Genomic DNA, 23,408 nt, shown 5'->3' with positions numbered 1-23,408 from the left:
TCAGTTAGATAGGGATTCTTCATATCTTTCAAAGGCTATAGAATATGGCATTTTAAATGTTTTAATAACTTAGAACTTTTTATGACAATGAGTCACATCTGCTCCTGGCAGCACCAATCTACTTCAAGAGGAAGATGGGCATCGAAGAGGATCGTTATGGAGTTTGATAGTCATTTGGGCAAGAAACTGCACTTGCCTGAACTGTTGCATAAACTGGAAACAAAGAACCCACAGAGAGAAGACTGCTGAACTTGCCTAAAGGTGAGATGGTCTTTTGATGTTCCTGATTCATGAGAGTCTACGAGAGATTCTGCAGGACACAGCAAAAAGTGACTGAACTGTCTTTGAATTTTCCAGCTTCATGGAAATGTCTGCTGGAAACTATGGGCCTGTAGGCTGAAGATGGATGCCCCAACGGTACAGAGGAACTCTGTGACTCTCCAAGCAACGAGATGTCTCTGTCATTTCTAGAGTTTGGAAGTTTGCTTATTTCTTGTTTACTTAGGTAATATTATATCCTTCTGGAGTATTTGATGGAGTTGAAGAATGGTTAGTTATAGTTATAGTTTTCCTTTGTTATAGTAAAAGATAAAATAGATCTAAATATTGTAATTGTAATTCTTGCTTGATAACTGTTTTTTTATATGTAATGTTGCTATGTTAAAGTTAAAGCATTCTTTTTTGTTTAAACAGAAAATGGGGAAATGATGAAGGTGGGTCTTCTATCTATCTGTTGTTTCATTGGTTAATTAATAAAGAAAACTGCTTGGCCTAATAGATCAGAACATAGGAAGACTGGAAAGACAGAACAGAATGTTGGGAGGAAGAAGGAAGTCAGACAGACGATATAGCTCTCCTCTCCAAGATGGATGCAGGCTAAGATCCTTCCTGGTAAGCCATCACTTCGTGGTGCTACACAGATTATTAGAAATGGGTTAAGCAAGATATGAGAGTTAGCCAAGAAGAGGCTGAAACTAATGGGCCAAGCAGTGTTTGAACGAATACAGTTTCCATGTAATTATTTCAGGTAAAGCTAGCTGGGAGACGGGGTGCAGTCTTACGCTTCCACCAATGCAGCTATCACATGCAGCAATAGATATATGTGCTTATGAACTGTTATTTTGGGTCCTCAGAATTAAACCAAATCCTCCTCAAGAATTTGATTACCTCACTTGAGCACTAGTTCTAGTCTCTAGAATAATCCAAATCTTAACTCTATTAATATTATTGTATCAAAATCTAAAAGCTAAGAGTAATAAGTAAATTGGAATTCCACTTAAATAAGAAAAGAATATGTCTTTCTATATACATTGTCACATGGTGTGGGAGGTCCTTCTGTATATGTGTTGCTCGTATTGATTAATGAATAAAGAACTGCTTTGAGCCTATGACAGGGAAGAACAGAACTAGGAGGGAAAATCTGGGCTTTATACTGGGAGAAAGAAGGGAAGAGTTAGAGAGAAGCCATGGAGTCACTAGAGGCAAATGCTGGGAACTTTACCTGGTAAGCCACAGCCACATGGAGATATACAGATTAATAAAAATGGATTAAATTAATATAAGAGTTAGCCAATAAGAAGCTAGAGATAACGGACAAAGAAGAGACTTAATTAATATGGTTTCTGAGTGATTATTTCTGGACTAAGCTAGCTGGGTGGCTGGGAACATACAAGCAACCTCTCTCCAACAGTCAGAGAGTAAAAATTCCATTCAAAATGGTCCACAAAATTTATTACAAGGAAAACAGCAGTATCTGTGTGTCTTAAGTGATCATCATGTCACATCCAAACTATAATTGCATTCTCTTATCATTTATGTTATTTTTTTCTTGTGCATAGATCAGGAAGTATACAGATGAATTAATTGGGGATAGGCAATATTCCCATTTTTATTTTTCTACTGACTGCTGACATGCAGCCCACTAAAACTTGCCATTGATGGTAAATATGAATCTTGACATCTTCCTTGCAACTCTTTGAGTAAGGGTATTATGTGATTTTACATTAAGACAAGCTTACTAGCAATATTAAACCTCACAATTTCAACCTCTTTACAACAGTATCTAAGATCTTCAGTTTTGAACAAAAACAATGGACAACTCTTTTGTACAAAGTCACAGAAAATACTAAAATGAACAAAAGCTATTTTCATCTGAAGAAATAGTTGTGAATCTGTTCATCCCTAGGTAAATTAATATACAATAAATAATATGACATTAATGAACAGAAAACCAAAGCTTGTAAATGACTGAGACATATCAGTTAAGATTGTAATATGTGGAGACATAGACAGATGGAAGAATTATAGGTGTTCTTTGAGGAATAATGTTAAATGGATATAGGAATTTTGAAGAAAGTGACCCTGAGAAGATCAGTGCCTTTCTTTTTAGCTTCTATATTTCTCATACATGAGGCGCAAACTGTAGTCCCTTCATTGGATATATAATTTTGAATTAGAAAGCCTCATTTAGACTCATAAGTTTAAATAATCAAGTCTCAGTCGGAGAAAATGTTTGGGAAAGATTAGGAGGTGTAATCTTGTAGGAGAAGGTGTGTCATTTAGAAAACTTAGATTTTTCTAAAGACACAGGCTATTTCCGAGACTTCTGCTTACAGTTCACAAATCAAACTTGGGACACTCAGCTGCTGCTCCAACCACCAAGTGCTGACTCAGTCATAATCCACTCTAAGCTTCTGAAGCTGTAAGCATAATAAATGTGTTCATTTTATATTGCCTTCATAATGCTGTATTATCGTAGCAATAGGAAAATAACCAAGATAAATATCCTTAGTGTTTTGCACAGTATGGTGAATATTTCTGTGGATCTAAGAGAAATGAACTTGCTCTGTCAGTGATGAGATTTCACCTCAAAGACCCGATGTACCTATGGGAAATTCACTTAACAATGGCAAATTTTGTGCTTGTGATTTTCTATGTAGGTAGATCTCACTTCTCATGAAGTTTTCTTGATGGGATCTGTTTATACAAATTTCTATTATGAACCAAGATGAAAGTCATGGAGTAATAAACCGAATGAACTAAAAGCACATCTGGGTCTTATTTCAACCTGAGTGCACCATCCCCAAGGGGAAGAGAGATTACAAATGTGCTAGGATGATTTTATCTAATGATCATGGTGTCATTTTTCTCTAGATTTTCCTTTAAACATTGACGCTGCTATAATCAAAAAATATGACCTAACCTCTGCCTAAAACATGAAAATACTCAGAAATGCCCATGTACTTTCTTCTCATGAAATTTCAATGACTAATGTAGGGTACTTTGTGTCCCCATAGTTGTCAGTTTACACTTTGCTCATGGAAATACTGTGCCTCATATGATAAAATAGCACAAAGAGAACATATAATGTGTTGAGGACATTGGATCCCTTCAGAATGTACATGTGGAGAATTCCAAAGAAAGAGTGAAAAAAAAAAATGCAGGTCAAACACCTGAGAAGAGTGCTTAATCTAATCATGTCTGCAGAAATTCCTGGGATGAATCTGTAATCTGTGTCTTTTGCACCCCCTGGTGGCCCTGAGTGGCCTAACAGTGAGGTTTCTGCCTGAGTTAACACTGAAGTCCCATCACTGTGTCTCTAGTACAGTAATAAGTGGCTGTGTCTTCAGATCTCACACTGCTCATTTGCAGGTACAGAGTGTTCTTGGCATTGTCTCTGGAGATGGTGAATCGATCCTTCATGGATGGTGCATATCTTTTAGTACTGCTGTCTGTATTAATACTTGCAACCCACTCCAGCCCCTTCCCTGGAGCTTGGCGAACCCAGTACATCCAGTAGTTACTGAAAGTGAATCCAGAGGCTACACAGGATAGTTTCTGAGATCCCCCAGGCTTCACCAGGCCTCCCCCAGACTCCACAAGCTTCACCTCAGACTGCACACCTGCAAACACAGAGAATGTTGTTAGTAAATTGCCACACAAGCTCTATCTTTTATATATCTTGTTAATGTTTGCTAACACACTCAGTATTTCTTCTTCACAAATTACCTTTTAAAAAAGCAACAAGGAAAACCCAAATTAACATGAAATCCATTGTGTGTTTTGTTTTCAGTGCTGATCACTGAATGGGAAGACCTGGGCATCCAGGACGGATTCCTTTGTCTGAGCTTAAGGGTCTGTGTTTATCTGGTTTTCATGAGAACAGCTGGGCCTTATTTGCATGCCTTCCTGCTATATAAGCTCTGTTTATGGGGCTAAGAGATAGTGTGTTCTAATATGCTTATAAATGTTCTGTGGAAGTAAAGATAATATTAGGAAATTTTTGTATCATACTAAGCTATTTTTTCTTGGAACACATTAAGTATCATCTATTTCATTTAATAATCACAAACAAAATATGCATTTTATTTAGGAATAATTTCTGCCCAATTATTCATGTCCTGTATTATAGAGGGCAGTTGACATTGCTTTCTTACATGCTCAGGCTATCTTTTTTTATACTGTTTTGACGTCAACACTGATGAACTTAGCATCACCTGAGTCAGCTATAGCCCTAAGTGTAATTGCATCTCGAGTTTGAAAGCTCTATTTTTTTGTGTGTTTACATCATGTGACATGCTTGAAATCAATTGCTCAGCAAGAAACCGGCAAATACTTTGTCCACATTCACGTGCACCAAACAGTATAACATTCTTGTGTTATTTTCTATTTTGGCTCTCTTTTCCCAGAATATCTACCTATCTGTTCGCAAAAAAAAAAAAAAAAAAGTAACTGATAAGCTGAACTTCACTGTGCAACTCACTATTTGAACTCTACATGTCCTACACACATGCCTTCACAGGCTTCTTAGGAGGAAACCTCACTTGCAACACCCCTCCTCTTTACCTTTCTTATTCAGTCTGTGACACATGCTCGTCTTTCTTACCCAGAAACAATAGGAAACCGCATTGCCATTAATAAACACAGTTTTCTAATGACTTGAGTCAAAATTTGCTTTCTTGACATTTGTTTCTCATTCCCCACCAAGAAGATATTTACTTCTTACAAGTATATAAGTCAGCATGTCTCATCATTACCTATTGTGCTGATCCATAGGTCTACACATCACCAAAACTCTGAGTTGCCATTACAGTGCTTCACTTTCATCTTAGTATTAAATATCTTAAATGTAGGAACACGGTCTCTTCCAACATGTTCTCTACCACACTGTGAGTAAAGAATGCATTTCTGTCCTATCACTTCTTATGTCAAAAATACCAAGACACACTGAAAATTTTATAACCTGGATCTTCATTGACAACTGATTAAATAAACATTTATAATGATGGTGGCTTATCAATTTGAAACACCTAGATATAAATAATTCATATTGAAGAATTTCTTCTATTTGACTTGCCTACAGCCCTTCTGTTAGGCATTTTCTCAAATGGTAATGAAAAGAGATACACCACATTGTGAGTGGTGCCATCTCTGGGTAGTTAGGCTGGGCCTCCATAATAAAGCAATCTGATTAAGGAAATAAGCAGTATTCATTTTTTTGTCTCTGCTTCAGTCCTTATCTTGACATTCCAGTGCTAGTTTCACTCAGTGCTGGACTATAATCTGTAAGATGACCTTTTCTTCTCCTCATTGCTTTTGAATATAGTGGTTATTACTACAATAGGACCAAACTGGGAAAATAACCAAATACATTGCTTTCCAAATATTAGGGTTCCTACATGTTTTCTCTGTAGATTATAGGAAAGAAGAAAATGATTCCAACACTGAAAAACTACTCCATCTTTTGACTAACATTTTGATAAATTGACACCACAACCTAGAGTCATCATAGAGGAAAGAATTTCAATTCATGTAACGTATCAAAAATTATTCTTAATGACATTCTACATAATCGTAGATCAGTGGTTAGCTCAGCCATTATCAGACATATTTCCTACTTCATAAATAATTATAAATACAGAAATCCATTGCCAGACAATATACAGATTGTGAGACACAATGGAAGAGTCAATCCTAAATGGGAACTCCGTAGAACAGGTGACAGATAGAATGTAAGAGACTAAAGAGTTATAAGAGTACACTAAGGAATCTGGGCAGTAGTTGTGCCTGCCTTTAATCCAAGCACTTGGGAGCCAGAAGTAGGCATGTCTCTCTGAGATCAAGATCAGCCCTTTCCCTTGGCTGTTTTTTATGGCTTCATGCTGGTTGTTTTTTCCCTCAAACCCACAGCTTGAGCTGGGTCTGCACAATGATGTCCTCTCTTATGCATCTCATAGTCCCTCTGTTTTATCCTAATTAATAGGACAAATGTCATCTATGACTTCCATTACTCATGTGTCTGTCATATTGTGTGCTCAGAATCAGTGACATTTTTTTCCAGTGGTTATTACCTCTGCACACTGGAATTTGTTCATCATTTCTTCCCTGCCTAATGCTCTCAAATAAGTTCTATTCTTGAACTCTTAGGATCATTTGCATTCCCTTGTTAACATAGAAATAAAATACATTTTAAATCAAAATCATAAAATATGTGTTCTCCCTTTATATAAATCAGGTAATAAAAGTTATAAATTTGTAAAAGAGCAAGGGGTTAATAGTGAGGTTTGAAAAAAATTATGTACTTACATTAATATATAATTTAAATATATATTGTAATTAAATGTAGAAGGATAGTTTATAATAAAGAGTAGTTATATATCTGGTGAGATGGATCAGTGGTTATAGACATGTCTTGAAATCTAAAAGACCAGGGATTGATTTCAATTGCCAACCTCATGTATATATCACCACTTACAATTCTGGCTCCAATGTGAGGCAAACCTTTGACCTCCTTGGATATCTACAATCATGTTCACACACTCTCACAATGAAAAGGACACAATTAGAAGAATACAAGTTTGAAAACAAAGAATATATTCATAAGAAATCAAATTAAATGAAAAATGTTACACTACACTAAATATCTGGAGTTATTTTAGTAGTATAGGAACTGATGATAAATCTGTGTTCAAAAATGAAGAAATTCCAGCACACAACATACATTTTGGATAATTTGAAAGCTCATAAAAACCTTTGCTTGTGTGAATCTGATTTCTGTTATTTTATTATCCAAATTTAGCAAGACTGAACATCATTACAGGAATTTGATTCTATGTACTTCTACTTTTGATGCTTTTAATAAAATTAAAAGAACAGCAATACATTGAGAGATGTAAACACATCTTCTGAAATCCTCAGAAACAGAGTTATGAAAAACAAGTTTGGAGGACAAATATGACAGATGTCTTACATCTGACTTAAAGTTGTTTAAAATTATTTTATTTATCTGGGATGTGTATGCAAATCTGTGCTAATAATGAGCACCAAGGACAGACAATTATTACAGGGTACAAAGTTAAAACAGTGGGGAAGTGTCAGAGTATTTAAAAAATGAATAAAATAGTGCTGTGCACACAGACTGGACTTTGCGCCATCAATATTTTTGAAGCAGAAATACTATTTGTCAAAGGAAGTCAATAAATGCTAATTTCAAGGTACTGCAGTTTTTCAGCACATTGGGCAGGGAGACGAAGCCCAGGCTAACTGGAAGTTCTTTTTTGAGCTTCTATGCACTTGACTCAAAGAACACACTAGAAACCATGGAAATTTGGCATAGACTTATGTTATATGTTGTCTCTGTGCATTATGAAGTTCCCACCGTGAAGGTCAGAGCATCATGATGGCTCCCTATACACTTGGTCAGGGATAAAGTCTTGCACTCAATGACTTGTACTTGGAGAATATGTGATGTCAGAATTACATAGTTTTCTTAATTTAAAATTAAGCTTTGAAGTCATATTTTCTTCTGGTATGGGCATGTGGATGCTATAAGCATGGGTGACGTCTGACAAGTGATACAGTAGGTCTATCAAAAGCATTTAGATGTAGCCCTTACCAAATATAGATCTCTCTTGTGACAGATTTAAATACTTTGTGATATTAATTTATTTATGGACTGGATGGACACAGATGTTTTACAATCAGTGGCATAGCTTAGAATCTTAGTGCTAGGTGTGTCTCTACATATCTCACACAGAACAAGAGAGTATTTTTTCTGATATTATCTTGCTTCTAACTATCTCACTATAGCCTAATTCAGAACTACATGCATATTTCCTCATGGGAATGTACAAATATATTCACTGTACCCTTTATACGTATATTAATTTCAAATCAAATCATTGCTTATCATTTAATTCTAACTCTTCATCATGCTGCATTTTGTGTGGAATCACATGAGTAACCACTTAATTGAGCAGAACCTGACAATGATTAAATTTACAATGCTAGTCTCTTTTTCTAACATTATTCTAGAATCAAAGAAAGCCATGCCTCTCTTGTTCACACCTGATGTTCCCAGGCTTTCCTCCTCTTTTCCCTGCTTATTTCTATAGACTTATTTCTCCTTCAGACTCACGGAAATGGAAATTCATTTTTCATTTTTAATCTCCTTCAGATTCATCCAAATTTGGAATTTAAATCAGTGCATGCATGCTAATTGTTGAAAGCACATCATGGAATTTTATAATAGCACATATTTTCAGTATTCAACCATTGATGGTTTCTAGAGTACAATATTATAGATTATAAGGGGATGAAAATTTCTGTAAAATTTCTTGTAGCAATTCCAAATTTTTGTATTTTATGGCTTACCAAAATGAGGAAAATTGATGGACAAAATGTTAACTCTTTGTTTTGGGTATTGAACCTCTTTCTATAAATACACTTAATATTCCCTTTCATTCTTTGTATATGTGTGTGTTTGTGTGTGTATATGTGCATGTGTGTATGTGTGCAGTGTTTTCAACTGTTGTAGGTATGTACAAATGTGTTCACAAGTGATTGTTCTTGTGTAAACACACATATAGAGGCTAGAGGTAGATCATTGGATTGGTGTCTTTCATCTCCAATAATAACCCTTCTTTAGATTAGAGTTTATAAATCAATATGAATTTTATCAATTGGGCATTACTGACATGTTCCTATGATGTACGTATTCATCACCAGTGTTGGAACTATAGATATCCACTGATATTTCATGCTTCTTATTTGGATATTAGAGATCCAAATTTAGAGTGTCTTGGTCATAAAACTCCTCTTACCAACTGACCTGTTTTCCCAACCTCAATTTTCTTCTGTTTTGCTATTTTGGATAGAAGCCAGGGACTAAAATATACTAAGTTAGAACTGTGTTACTGAATGATAACAGCTGCCTCCTCTTATCACTCTTGATGATCATGAAATCATTTTTGCAGTGCCTTACTTATGGCCACGTGGAAATATTATTAGAAACAGAGCAAGAATAGTTCAAAATACTAAGCTTTACTTAATAAAATATGCACAATTTGATAGTAAGTGGAGACAAGATACTTCCATATGATAAATTAATTTTTTGATAGACCCCCAAGAAATAATATTTTTAAGGTCACAAAGCAATTCTCAATTAATTCTAATAGAAATTCCATTAATTACTTGCCAGTTTCTCTGAGGGGTCATGAAAAAAGACTATGATTTCATATCATATGCCAATATGAAACCAAAGATTTGCATTCAAGTCCTGTTTTTGGGATCACCACTTTATTGGACTCCTGTGCAGGCATTTGAGTGACCCGAAAAGAACTAGATTACAAATATGGCCTTCACATCATGTAAAAGTATCTGAGCATTGTGCACATGTAGTCCCCTTAGTTAACCTCTTAACAAATATGGTTATTATCATCTTTTAAATACATGGAAGAGGAATATGTAGGTGTAATGTAGAGGACAGTTTAATTGACTTCAGTGTACCTCAAACTCAGAGATAGACACTACCTCAGAGTAAAGGGTTGGGAAAAGTTTTCCTTTTAAATGGACAAAAGAAACAAGCGGGTGTCCCTATACTAATATCTAACAATATTGATTTCAAACTAAAACCAATCAGAAGAGATGGAGAAAGACACTTCATACTCGTAACCGGAACAATTTATCAGCAGGAAGTCTCAATCCTGAATATCTATGCCCCTAATATAACACACACACATATATAAAATAAACTTTACTAGAACTCAAAGCATACATCAAACTCCACACTTTAATTGTAGGAGCTTTCAACACTCTTCTCTCACCAATGGACAGGTCAACCAGACAGACTTAACAGAGAAATAAAAGAACTAACAGATGTAATGAAACAAATGGACTGAACAGACAGCTATAAAACATTCCACCCAAACAGAAAAGAATATACCTTCTTCTCAACATCCCATGGAACCTTCTCAAAAATTGATTACATAATTGGTAACAATGCAAAAACCCATAGATACAAAGAAATTGTAGTAACCACCTGTGTACTATCAGATCACCACGGAATAAAGTTAGAATTTAAAAACAATTCTACAAACTCATGGAAACTGAACATTCACCTACTGAACCACCACTGGGTCAAGGAGAAATAAAGAAAAAAATTAAAGTCTTTCTTGAATTCAATGAAAATAAAGACAAAACATACCCAAACCTATGGAATACTATGAAAGCAGTGCTAAGAGGAAAGTTCATTGCACTAAGTGCCCACATTAAAAAAAATGGAGAAAGCTCACATTACAGACTTAACAGCACACCTGAAAGCTCTAGAAAAAAAGCAGATTTATCTAGGAGGAGTAGAAGACTGGAAATAATCAAAATGAGGGCTGAAATCAACAGAATAGAAACACAGAAAACAATCTAAAGAATCAGTGAAAACAAAAAACTGGTTCCTGGAGAAAATCAAAAAGATTGACAAACCCCTATCCAAACTAATCAAAAGGCAGAAAGAGAACATGCAAATTAACAAGATCAGAAATGATAATGGGGACATAACCACAGACACAGAGGAAATTCAGAGAATCATTAGATCTTACTACAAATGCCCTTATGACACAAAATTGAAAAAATTGAAAGAAATGGGTATTTTTTTAGATAAGTACCATATACCAAAAGTAAATCAAGACTAGGTGAACAATTTAAATAGACCTCTAAGTCAAGAAGAATTAGAAACTGTAATCAGAAACCTCCCTACCAATGTAAGCCCAGGATCAGATGGTTTCAATGCAGAATTCTACCAGAACTTCCAAGAAGAGCTAATACCTATAGTCCTTAAAGTGTTTCACAAAATAGAAACAGAAAAGTCATTGCCGAACTATTTTTTATGAAGCTATAGTTACCCTGATACCAAAATCATACAGAGACTAAACCAAGAAAGAGAATTATGAACTAATCTCACTCATAAACATTGATGCAAAATTCTCAGTAAAACACTGGCAAACCGAATCCAAAAAAATCCAAAAAATTATACATTATGATCAATTAGGCTTCATCCCAGAGAGCAAGGCTGGTTCAACGTATGAAAATTCATCAGTGTAATCCATCATATAAATAAATTGAAAGAAAAAAAACATATGATCATTTCATTAGATGATGAAAAAAATAATTTGACAAAATTCGAAACCCCTTTATGATAAAGGTTTTGGTGAGATCAGGGATACAAGGTTCATACATAAATATAATAAAAGCAAAATACAGCAAGCCATCAGCTAATATCAAATTAAATGGAGAGAAACTTAAAGCCATTCCACTAAAATCAAAAACAAGACAAGTCTGTCCACTCTCTCCATACCTCTTCAATATTGTGATTGAAGTTCTAGCAATAGCAATAGCAAAAAGACAACATAAGGAGATGTAGTTCTAGTCCAGTAAAAAAATCAAAGATAGCTTTGGAGATGGAATGTGGCTCTCTCTTTCCCTAAACAAAAACATGCTTATTAAAGTAAAATTCAATGTCTCTGTCTCATGTCAGAAAAGCATATGGGAAAGAAGAAAAAGTTATTTAAGCACTATTATGTTGTCAATAAGCTCATAATGCTTTGCTTTATATTTACTCTTTACAGCTTTTCTTGAGGTATACTTTTTGTAATTGAAATACATGAAACTTTTTATCATGAAATTAATAGTCATATAGAGTAATAACTAATTTTAGAAAAAGGCTTCATTAAGCTTCCTGTACATGATTTGGGATTGAGTCTCTATTTTTTTCAGGCATGAACGAAAGGAACTCTAACAGTGACCTTTGAAAATTAAAAAAAAAAAAAAAGGATAGGGTCCCACACCTGTTATTTCCTCCAGGACTACGGTAGCACAACCAAGCTGAAAAACACCACCTAAAGATCGTTTTTGAATGACAAACTTGCTCTGAACAAATTTGAAGTAGCTAGGTGTGATGATTCAGTCTAACAGACTACTCTAGCCAGGACTTGAGACAAGCACTGCACTTTCCATTACACAAACTAGACAAAATATAATACAGCTACCTCTTCAGTGCTTGATAATTAATCCAAGTTTTTCTTTGCAGGATCCCCTAAAGATACCATTGAACCTAGACACAAGGAGGCAAATTTAAGAATATGATGCCCGCTATGTTCTTAGCAGCATTATTTGAAATAACAAGAACATAGAAACAACCCGAATGCCCCTCAACTGAAGAGTAGATAAAGAAAATGTGGTACATTTACACAGTGGAGTACTTACTACTTAGTGGTAAAATAAAGTGAAATCTTGAAATTGTCATGCAAATGGATGGTAGTAGAAGAAAAATATGAGTGAGGTTACTCAGACCCACAAAGATGAACATGGTATGTACTCACTCATAATTGTATACTAGGTGTAAAGCAAAGGATGACAAGCCTATAGTACATGACCCTAGAAAAGCTATGTAAGAAGGTTAAACCTAAGAATAAACATATATATCCACCTGGAAATGGGGAATAGACAAGATCTCCTGAAAAATTTGGAACATGGTGTGGGGGGTATAGCAGGGTCAAAAGAGAAGAGTAGGGAAGAAGGGAAGGGGTCAAGAGAACTTGAGGGAAAGGGAGAGTTGAGATGGAGGAAGGACAGAGATGGAGAGCAAGGAAAGAGATATTTTAATTGAGCGTGCAATTGTCACACTGGCAAGACACATGACACTACAGAAATTCGAAGGAATCCACAATGATAACCCCAGCTAAGACCCTCAGAAGCAGAGTGCTGGCTGAGCTCCCAAAGTCCAGTTGAAGAGTTGGAGGAGTGATAATATGAGCAAAGAGGTCAAGACCACAATGGGGACATCCACTGCAATAGTTTTTCTGAGCTAATGGATGCTCACCAACTCCAGTCAGACAGGAAAGGAACCAGCATAGGACCAAACTGAACCATCTGGTTGTGAGAGACAATTGTGTGGCTGGGGTAGACTGTGGGGCCACTGGAAGTGGCACCAGAATTTATCCCTGGTTCTTGTACTGGCTTTTTGGGAACCGATTCTTTTTGGAAGGATACCTTACTTAGCTTAGATATAGAATAAAGGGCCTTAAACTTCTTCAAAAAAAATACGCTGTCTCAGTAGTTGATATCCAGTTATGTCAGCACCATTTGTTAAATGTGCTTTTTTTCCCCCTTTTTTTTTTTGCTTTTTTGTCAAAAATCAGGTGTTCAAAGGTGTGTGAATTAATATCTGGGTCTTCTATTCAGTTCCTTTGGTCCTCCTTTCTGTTCTTATGCCAATACTAGGCTGTTTTCAGTACTGTAGCTATATAGTAGAATATATAGTAGAATTTTAAGTCAGGGATTGTGTGCCTCCAGAAGCTTTTTTTTTTTTCAGGATTGTTTTGTCTTTCCTGGGTTTCATGCTTTTATTTTTTTTTACTTTTATATTATTTAATTTAATTAAAAATTTCCACCTCCTCACCTCCTCCCTTTTCCTTTCCGATCCCCCCACTTCTCTCCCCCTCCCTCTCCAGTCCAAAGAGCAGTCAGGGTTCCCTGCGCTGTGGGAAGTCCAAGGTCCTCCCTCCTCCATCCAGGACTAGGAAGGTGAGCATCCAAACAGACTAGGCTCCCACCAAGTCAGTACAAGCAGTAGGCTCAAAACCCAGTGCCAGTGTCCTTGGCTTCTCAGTCAGCCCCCTTGTCAGCCACGTACAGGGAGTCCGGTTTAATCACATGCTCCATCATACAGCTGGCCTTGGTGAGTTCCCATTAGATCAGCCCCACCGTCTCAGTGGGTGGGCACACCCCTCGCTGTCCTGACTTTGCTGCTCATGTTCTCCCTCCTTCTGCTCCTCATTTGGACCTTAGGAGCTCAGTCCAGTGTTCCAATGTGGGTCTCTGTCTCTAGCTTCATTCATTGCCAGATGGAGTTTCTATGGTGATATGCAAGATATTCATTATTATGGCTATAGGATAGGGCCATATCAGGCTCCCTTTCCTCAGCTGCCCAAGGATCTAGCTGGGGACATCTCCATGAACACCTCAGAACACCTCTAGATTCAAGTCTCTAGCCAACCCTAAAATGGCTCCCTTAATTAAGATATATACTTCCCTACTCCCATATCCACCCTTCCTCCATGCCAAAAGTACCATTCCCCCAAGCTCTCCCCATCCTCCCATTCTCACCTTTTTCTCCCCATTTCCACTTAGCCCCACACCATCTCCACCCCTAAGTTTCCAATTTTTGCCTGGCAATCTTGTCTCCTTCTAATATCCAGGAGGATAACTATATGTTTTTCTTTGTGTTCACCTTCTTATTTAGCTTCTCTAGGATCTAATATTATAGGCTCAATGTCTTTTATTTATGGCTATAATCTACTTATGATTGAGTACATATCATATTCATCTTTTTGGGTCTGAGTTACCTCACTCAGGATAGTGTTTTGTATTTCCATCCATTTACATGCAAAATTCAAGAAGTCATTGTTTCTTACTGCTGAGAAGTACTCTAATGCATAAGTATTCCACACTTTCTTTATCCATTCTTCCGTTGAGGGGTATCTAGGTTGTTTCCAGGTTATGTCTATTACAAATAATGCTGCTATGAACATAGTTGAACAAATGCTTATGCAGTATGATAGAGCATCTCTTGGGTATATTCCCAAGAGTGCTATTGCTGGATCCTGGCATAGGTTGATCCCAAATTTCCCGAGAAACCTCCACACTGATTTACAAATTGGTTGCACAAGTTTGCATTCCCACCAGCAATGGATGAGTTTTCCTCTTACTCCACATCCTCTCAAGCAAAAGCTATCATTGATGTTTTTGATTCTAGCCATTCTGACAGGTGTAAGATGATATATCAAAGTTGTTTTGATTTGCATTTTCCTGATTACTAAGGAGGTTGAGCACGACCTTAAGTGTCTTTTGGCCATTTGAACTTCTTCTGTTGAGAATTCTCTTTTCAGATCAGTGCCCAATTTTTGAAATTTGGTTAATTGGCATTTTAATGTGGTTTCTTAAATTCTTTATATATTTTGGAAATAAGACCTTTGTCTGTTGCAGTGTTGGTGAAGATCTTCTCCCAGTCAGTAGGTTGTCTTTTTGTCTTAATGACAGTGTCCTTTGCTTTACAAAAGCTTCTCAGTTTTAGGAGGTCCCATTTATTCAACGTTGCCCTTATTGCCTGTGCTACTGGGGTTATATGTAGGAAGTAGTCTTCTGTGCCCATGTGTTTTAGAGTATTTCCCACTTTCTCTTCTATCAGATTCAGTGTGTTTAGATTGATATTGAGGTCTTTAATTCATTTAGACTTGAGTTTTGTGCATGGTGATAGATATGGATCTATTTTCATTCTTCTACAGGTTGACAACCAGTTCTGCCAGCACCATTTGTTGAAGATGCTCTCTTTCTTCCATCGTATACTTTTAGCTCCTTTATCAAAAATCAGGTGTCCGTAGGTTTGTGAGTCAAAATCCGGGACTTATACTCGATTCCATTGATCGACTTCTCTGTTTTTGTGCCAATACCAAGCTGTTTTCAATACTGTAGCTCTGTAAAGGAGTTTGAAGTCAGGGATGGTAATGCCTTCAGACTTTGCTTTATTGTATAAATTTGTTTTGGCTATCCTGGGTGTTTTGTTTTTCCAAAAACGTTGATTATTGTCCTCTCAAGGTCTGTGAAAAATTTTGTTGGGATTTTGATGGAGATTGCATTGAATCTATAGATTGCTTTTAGGGAGATGCCATGCATCTCTTGTTCACACCTCATGTTCCCTGTTTCGTCTCCTCTTTTCTCTGCCTTCCTCTATGTACTCATTTATCCTTCAGTCTCATGGAAATGGAAATACACTTTTCACTTTTAATCTCCTTCAGATTCATCCAAATTGTGGAATTTAAATCAGCGCATGCATGCTAATTGCTGAAAGAACATGATGGCTTTTTATAAGAGCACATATGTTCAGTATCCAACAGTTGATGGTTCTAGAGTACAAAATCATAGATTATAAGGAGATGACAATTTGTGTAAAATTTCTTGTAGCAATTCCAAATTTTTATATTTTATGGTTTACCAGAAAGAAGAAAATTGATGGACCAAATGTTAAATCTTTGTTTTAGGTATTGAACCTCTCCTTATAAATCCACTTAGTATTCCCTTTCATTCTTTGTATATGTGGATGTTTGTATATATATATATGTGTGTGTGTGTGTCTGTGTGTGTCTGTGAGTGTGTATGTGTGTGTCTGTGTGTGTGTATGTGCAGTGTTTACAACTGTTGTGGGTATGTACAATTGTGTACACAAGCGATTGTTCTTGTGTGTAAACACACATATAGAGACTAGAGGTAGATCTTTGGTTTAGTATCTTTCATCTCCAATAATAACCACTCTTTAGATTAGATTTTATAAATCAATATGAATTTCATCAATTGGGCATTACTGGCATGTCAAAATGCTCCTATGATGCACATATTTGTCCCCAGTGTTGGAACTATAGATATCCACTGATATTCCATGCTTCTTGTTTGAATATTTGGATCCAAATTAGAGTTTGTTGGTCATAGAACTATGTTACCAACTGAGCTGTTTTCCCAACCTTAATTTTCTTCTGCTTTGGTATATTGGATTGAAGCCAGGGCCTAAATGAACTAAGTTAGAACTGTGCTACTGACCTATTTCAGCTGCCCCCTTTTATCACTCTTGTTGGTCATGAAATCATTTGTGCAGTGCCTTTTCTGTGGCCACGTGGAAATCTTATTAGAAATACAGCAAGAATAGTTCAAAATACTCAGTGATAATAAGTGGAGACAAGTTACTTCCATATAATTTAATTTCTTTGAATAGAGACCCCAAAAAATATTTATAGGTCATAAAGCAATTCTATATTGATTTTATTAGAAATTCCCTTAATTCTTTTCCAGTTTCTCTGATGGGTCATGAACAAAGTCTATGATCTCAGATAGTATGCCAATATGAAACCAAAGAATTGCATTCAAGTCCTGTTTTTTGGATTACCACTTTATTGGACTCCTGTGTGGGCATTTGAGTGACCTGAAAAGAGCTAGATTACAAATATGCCCCTTCACATCATGTATAAGTATCTGAGCATGGTAAACATATAGTCCCCTCAGTTAACCTCTTTTTTTTTTGATTTTTCGAGACAGGGTTTCTCTGTGGTTCTGGAGCCTGTCCTGGAACTAACTCTTGTAGACCAGGCTGGTCTCGAACTCACAGAGATCCGCCTGCCTCTGCCTCCCAAGTGCTGGGATTAAGACATGCGCCACCACTGCCCGGCCAGTTAACCTCTTAAGAAATATAGATATTATCATTTTTTAAACACATGGAGGAGGAATATATAGGTGTAATGTAGAGGAGAGTTTAATGGACTTCAGTGAACTTCAACATCAGTGAATTCATTTATCATAATTACATGATGATAAAAGTCATGACACTTATTACCTAAATTTCTGTTCCTGTGAAATTATCTCATATTCTAGAAAAAAGAAAAACACAATCTTTCTGCAACTCTTTCAAGCATAAAAGCAATGTTCCAAGAACTTATTGTGATATTGATTCATCAAGAAAAAGATAAGGGAGATTCTTCAGAGAATGGCATACTTGGCTAAAGAATCTTATCCTGTCAGTACTGAAAATCAACAATATGAAATGTGAATAAACCAAGAGAGGTCCTAATAACTACAACCCAGAGCTCATAGCAGTATTGGGTTTCCCTTTGTATGATTTCCTCAAATCCAAATTTAGAGTAGCTTTTACTGGGGAAAATATACAAACAGTGGCAGTTATTAAACATGTTCCATTTTAAACAAAGTCCAGGTATTCTCTTATCAATAACATGTACCAGACTTTCTTGAAGTATTACAGCACATCATGGGAAATGGAAGGAAATAATTCATGTAAGGAATAATGACGCTAGCAGAAGTCCTGTGTACCCGAAAAGACATGTGAGTGATACCATGAATATATTGAAACATCCTGGGACAGGACAGATTTCTATAAGGTAGAATGATACACTAATTCCATACATGAGTAATATAGGGTGTCAAGTGAACGTCTTGGTCACAAATGATGCACTGTAGACAGAGCCAGTCATCCAACATCAATGGAAAATTTTACCAAAGATGATGAAAAAATAGCCTTATTCAACATCAATATTTTATGTATTAAACTTTATTATAATATCCATTTAAGAATGACCACATATTCTGTCTTTCAGGGTCTTAGTTATCTCATGTAGAATGGTTTTTTTTATAGTTCTATCCATTTGCCTATAATTTTCAGAATTTCATTTGTATGAAGTACAATTGTGTAAATGTACATTTTCTTTACACATTCTTTGCTTGAGGGGCATCTAGTTGTTTCCACATTCTGTCTATTACAGAATGCTGCTATGAACATAGTTGAGTAAAGGTCCTTAGGGTGTGCTCAGTTTGGTTGTATCCCAGAGATGCAGGGATGGTTCAACATACATACATACATAATAAAGTCAACTTATAACAAAAATTCATGCCTCATTATTATAAACTGAGAAATACTAGAAGTAATTCCAGTTTCTAATTAAATCACTTCCATTAAAATTGAGCTCTGTGAAAATGGCTCTGTGAAAAATATTTTCTGCTGTTGTGGAGGATAATGATTCTGTTTCCAGAACACACTTGACAACCACATCCAGAAGAAACTAAAGTTCCTAGTGATCAAAGGCCCACTTCTGTCAAATGCATACACCAGACACATATGTGGTGTATAAATAGAAGTACAGAAAGACACACATACACAAAAACATATATATATAATATGTAATAAAATCTACATTTAAAATATCAGAAATCAGATAGACCTATCTATTACATGAAATATTTGTCAAGATAATGTTTGTAATTCTATATACAGGAAAATAGTTGATAAAGAAATTAAAAGAATACTCTAGAAAAAAAATCAAATTGATACTATTTTCAGAATAAAGGGCATTATGCCTAGAAATACATTTTGGCCAGAAAAATCCAGAAACAATGAACACATTAAACAAAATACATGAAATAAACTGAACTTAAAAAAATTAATTGTCTTTATGTGTACTAATAATAAGCCTATTGAAGAATAATAATGGAATAGTCTCACTGACAATATTCTTCCAAAACTTAAAAAAAACCTATGACTAATCCTAACAAACAGGTTATGATAAAAAACACTAAGCTCTGGGAAAATGTAAGATAACATAGAAGATGGAATGATCTTCCATATTAATAGATTGGTAAAACTAACTAACACTATAAAGATAATCATTCTATCAAAGAAATTCAGAGATTAAATGCAATCCCATTCTAAATCACCATGACATTTTCTATGTAATAGAAAAATAGATTTTGTCTAAAGTTTACTTTGGAGTCACAACTGAACCAAGATAGCATAAGCAATCTTGAATAAACAAAATGTTGAAGGGATTACTGTATCATTTTTCACATCATAATTTACTATGGTAATAAAAGTAAACTGGTAATGGCACAAAAATTGATGCAGATAAAAAAGCAAGCAAACTGAAAAATATAAACATGAATGTCTGTTACATATAACCAACTAATACTCAAAAGATTCCAAAAATACATACTACAAAAAGATATCATCTTAAAAAATTGTACTTTAAAAACAGTACATATTGAGAATAAAAGAAATTAGACTGACAGAAAATGTATAAGAGAAATAAATATTAAACCTGAACTATTGAACTGTTGGAAGAAACAGAGGCAATACTCAAAAAATTATAATTGTAGGAAAGAATCTTATGGACAAAGCTACATGCCAAGGAGTTAAGGACAAAAACTTGACAAATGGGGCATCATAAAACTAAATTGCTCCTTCCAAACAAATTACATAATCAATTGAATAAAGGAAAAGCCCACAAAGCAAGAGAAAAAATTGGCAGCTATATATTATCACATAGAATAAAAACAAATTAAGACACCATGAATCAAAAATATTGACCCATATTAAAGAAGATTATGCTCTTGCCAGATATTTGAAGAAAAAGAAAAAATCATGCAGATAAAAATTTCTCAAGAAAAAGTAAATTGTCTTATTGGTATATCACATTTTCAAGAGGATAAAATTTCATAAATTTTCCAAAATAATTTTTTCTACTATTTTCTACAGACATATAATTTAAATGTTTATATGTATTTCTAGTTCTGTTTAGAATTAAAGATAGATTTGGAGTTGGAATGTGGCTCTCTCCTTCCCTAAACAAAAACATGCTTATTAAAGTAAAATCCAAGGTCTCTGTCTCATGTCAGAAAAGCATATGGGAAAGAAGAAAAACAGATATTTAAGCAGTATTATGTGGTCAATAAGCTCATAATAATTTGCTTTATATTTACTCTTTACAGCTTTTCTTAAGGTATGCTTTTTGTAATTGAAACATAATAAGCTTTTTATCATGATATTAATAGTCATATAAAGTAATAACTAATTTTTGAAAAAGACTTCATTGTGCTTCTTGTACATGATTTGGGATTGAGTCTCTATTGCTTTTCAGCCATGAACCATAAGGAAGTCTAACAGTGACCTCTGAATATACAAAGGAATGATAGGGTCCCACAAATGTGAGTTCATCCAGGGCTGTGGTAACACCACCATGTCGAAGCACATTACCTAAAGATCATTTTTGAATAACAAACTTGCTCTGAACAATTTTTAAGTGCCTAGGTGTGTTGATTCAGCCTAACAGACTACTCTAGCCAAGACTTGAGACAAGCACTGCACTTCCCATTACACAAACTAGACAAAATATAATACATCTACCTCTTCAGTGCTTGATAATTAATCAAACTTTTTATTTTCATGATTTCCTAAAGATACAATTGAACCTAGGCACCAGAAGGCAAACTTAAGAATATGATGCCCACTATGTTCATAGCAGTATTATTTGAAATAAAGAGAACATGGAAACAACCCGAATGCCCCTCAACTGAAGAATAGATAAGGAAAATGTGGTACATTCACACAATGGAGTACTACTCAGTAGTAAAATACAATGACATCTTGAAATCTGAATACAAATGGACGGTACAAGAAAAAAAATTGTGAGTGAAATTACCCAGACCCAGAAAGATGAACATGGTATATACTCACTCATAAGAGTATACTAGCTGTAAAGCAAAGGATGACAAGCCTATAGTCCATGAACCTAGAGAAGCTAGGTAACAAAGTAAACCTAAGAAAAAAAACATTTATAGATCCACCTGGAAATGGGGAATAGAGAAAATCTCCTGTACAAATAGGAACATGGAGTGGGGGGATACAGGAAGGTCAAAAGGGAAGCAGAGAGGAAAAGGGGAGGGGTGAATAGAACTTGAGGGAAAGAGATAGTTGAGATGGAGGAAGGACAGGGATGGAGAGAAAGGAAAGAGATATTTTTGAGCATGCCATTGTGAGGCTGGCAAAAGATGTGGCACTACAGAAATTCCAAGGAATCCATAATGATGACCCCAGCTAAGACCCTAAGCAATAGAGGAAAGGGTGCCTGAAATGGTATTGTCCTTTAGTCAGATTGATGAATATCATAAATGTAACCATAAAAACTTCATCCAGCAACTGATCGAAACAAAGTCAGAGACCTGCAGCAGAGTGCTGGCTGAGCTCCCAAAGTCCAGTTGAAGCTTGGGAGGAGTGATAATATGAGCAAAGAGGTAAAGACCACAATGGGGACATCCACTGCAACAGTTTAACTGAGCTAATGGATGCTCACTAACTCCAGTCAAACAGGAAAGGAACCAGCATAGGACCGAACTGAACCATCTGGATGTGAGAGACAGTTGCACGGATGGGGCAGACTGTGGGGCCACTGGAAGTGGCACCAGAATTTATCCCTACTTCTTCTACTGGCTTATTGGGAACCTATACTTTTTGGGATGATACCTTACTCAGCTTAGATATAGTATGAAGAGCCTTGCTCTTCTCCAAAGCAATATGTCTTACTCTCGTTCAGCAGTTGATATCCAGTTATGCCAGCACCATTTGTTAAATATGCTTTCCATTTTCCATTTGATATTTTTTGTTTTTGGTCAAAAATCTGGTATTCAAAGATGTGTGAATTAATATCTGGTTCTTCTATTCAGTTCCATTTGTCCTCCCTGTTCCTATGCCAATACCAGGCTGTTTTCAGTACTGTAACTCTATAGTAGAATTTTAAGTCAGAGATTGTGATGCTTCCAGAAGTTTTTTTTCCAGGATTGCTTTGTCTTTCCTAGGTTTCTCTCTTTTCATCATAAATTTGAGTATTGTTCTTTTGTGGTCTGTGAAGTATTTTGCTGGGAGTTTGATGGGCATTGCACTGAATCTGTACATTGCTTTTGGTAAGATTGATATTTTTACTATGTTAATTCTACCTACCAAAGAACATGGGAGAACTTTTCATTTTCTGGTGTCTTCTTCACTTTCTTACTTTAAAGATTTAAAATGCTTGTTTTCAAGTCTTCTACTTGTTTGGTTAGATTAATCCAATATATTTTATGTTATTTGTGGCTATTGTGAAGAGAGATGTTTTTCTGACTTGCTTCTCAGCCCATTTATCATATGTTTAAAGGAGGGCTACTAATTATTTAGTTAATCTTGTATCCTGCTACATTACTGAAGTTATGTTTATGAGTTGTAGAAATTCCTTGGTAGAAGTTTTGTGGTCACTTATGTAACCTATTATATCATCAGCAAATATTGAGAATTTGATTTCTTCTTTTCTGATTTGTATCCTCTTGGTCTACTTTTGTTGTCTTATTGCTCTAGTTAGAACCTCAAAAACTATAATGAATAATATGAAGAGAGTAGACAAAGTTGTCTTGTTCCTGTTTTCAGTGGAATCACTTTGAGTTTATATCTATTTAGTTTGATGTTGGCTGTTGGCTTTCTGCATATTGCCTTTATTATGTTTAGTTATGTTCCTTGTATTGCTGCTTCCTCCAAAACCTTTATCAAGAAGAGAAGTTGTGTTTTATTGAAAGCTTTTTCAGCTTCTAATGTGATGATCATGTGATTTTGTTTTTCAGTTAGTTTATATGGTAGATTATACTGATAGATTTTTGTATGTTGAACCATCCTTAATCTCTGTCATAGTGGATGACTTTTTTGATATGTTCTCGAATTCAGTTTACTA

The 23,408-nt window shown here is 35.5% G+C and overlaps 1 gene segment (V, D, J or C); it reads right to left on the bottom strand.

Moving 5' to 3' along the window:
* Positions 1-3,570: 3,570 nt before the first annotated feature.
* LOC130882779 (immunoglobulin heavy variable 3-74-like) lies at positions 3,571-4,111 on the bottom strand. The segment is given in 2 exon segments: positions 3,571-3,902; positions 4,009-4,111. Coding segments are annotated over 2 exon segments (378 nt in total).
* Between the last annotated feature and the right edge of the window lie 19,297 nt (positions 4,112-23,408).

Source organism: Chionomys nivalis, chromosome 10 (genome assembly GCF_950005125.1).
Source record: "Chionomys nivalis chromosome 10, mChiNiv1.1, whole genome shotgun sequence".
Classification (NCBI taxonomy): Eukaryota; Metazoa; Chordata; class Mammalia; order Rodentia; family Cricetidae; genus Chionomys; species Chionomys nivalis.
The sequence above is the reverse complement of the archived record's forward strand: the minus strand, read 5'-3'. Positions and strand labels throughout refer to the sequence as shown.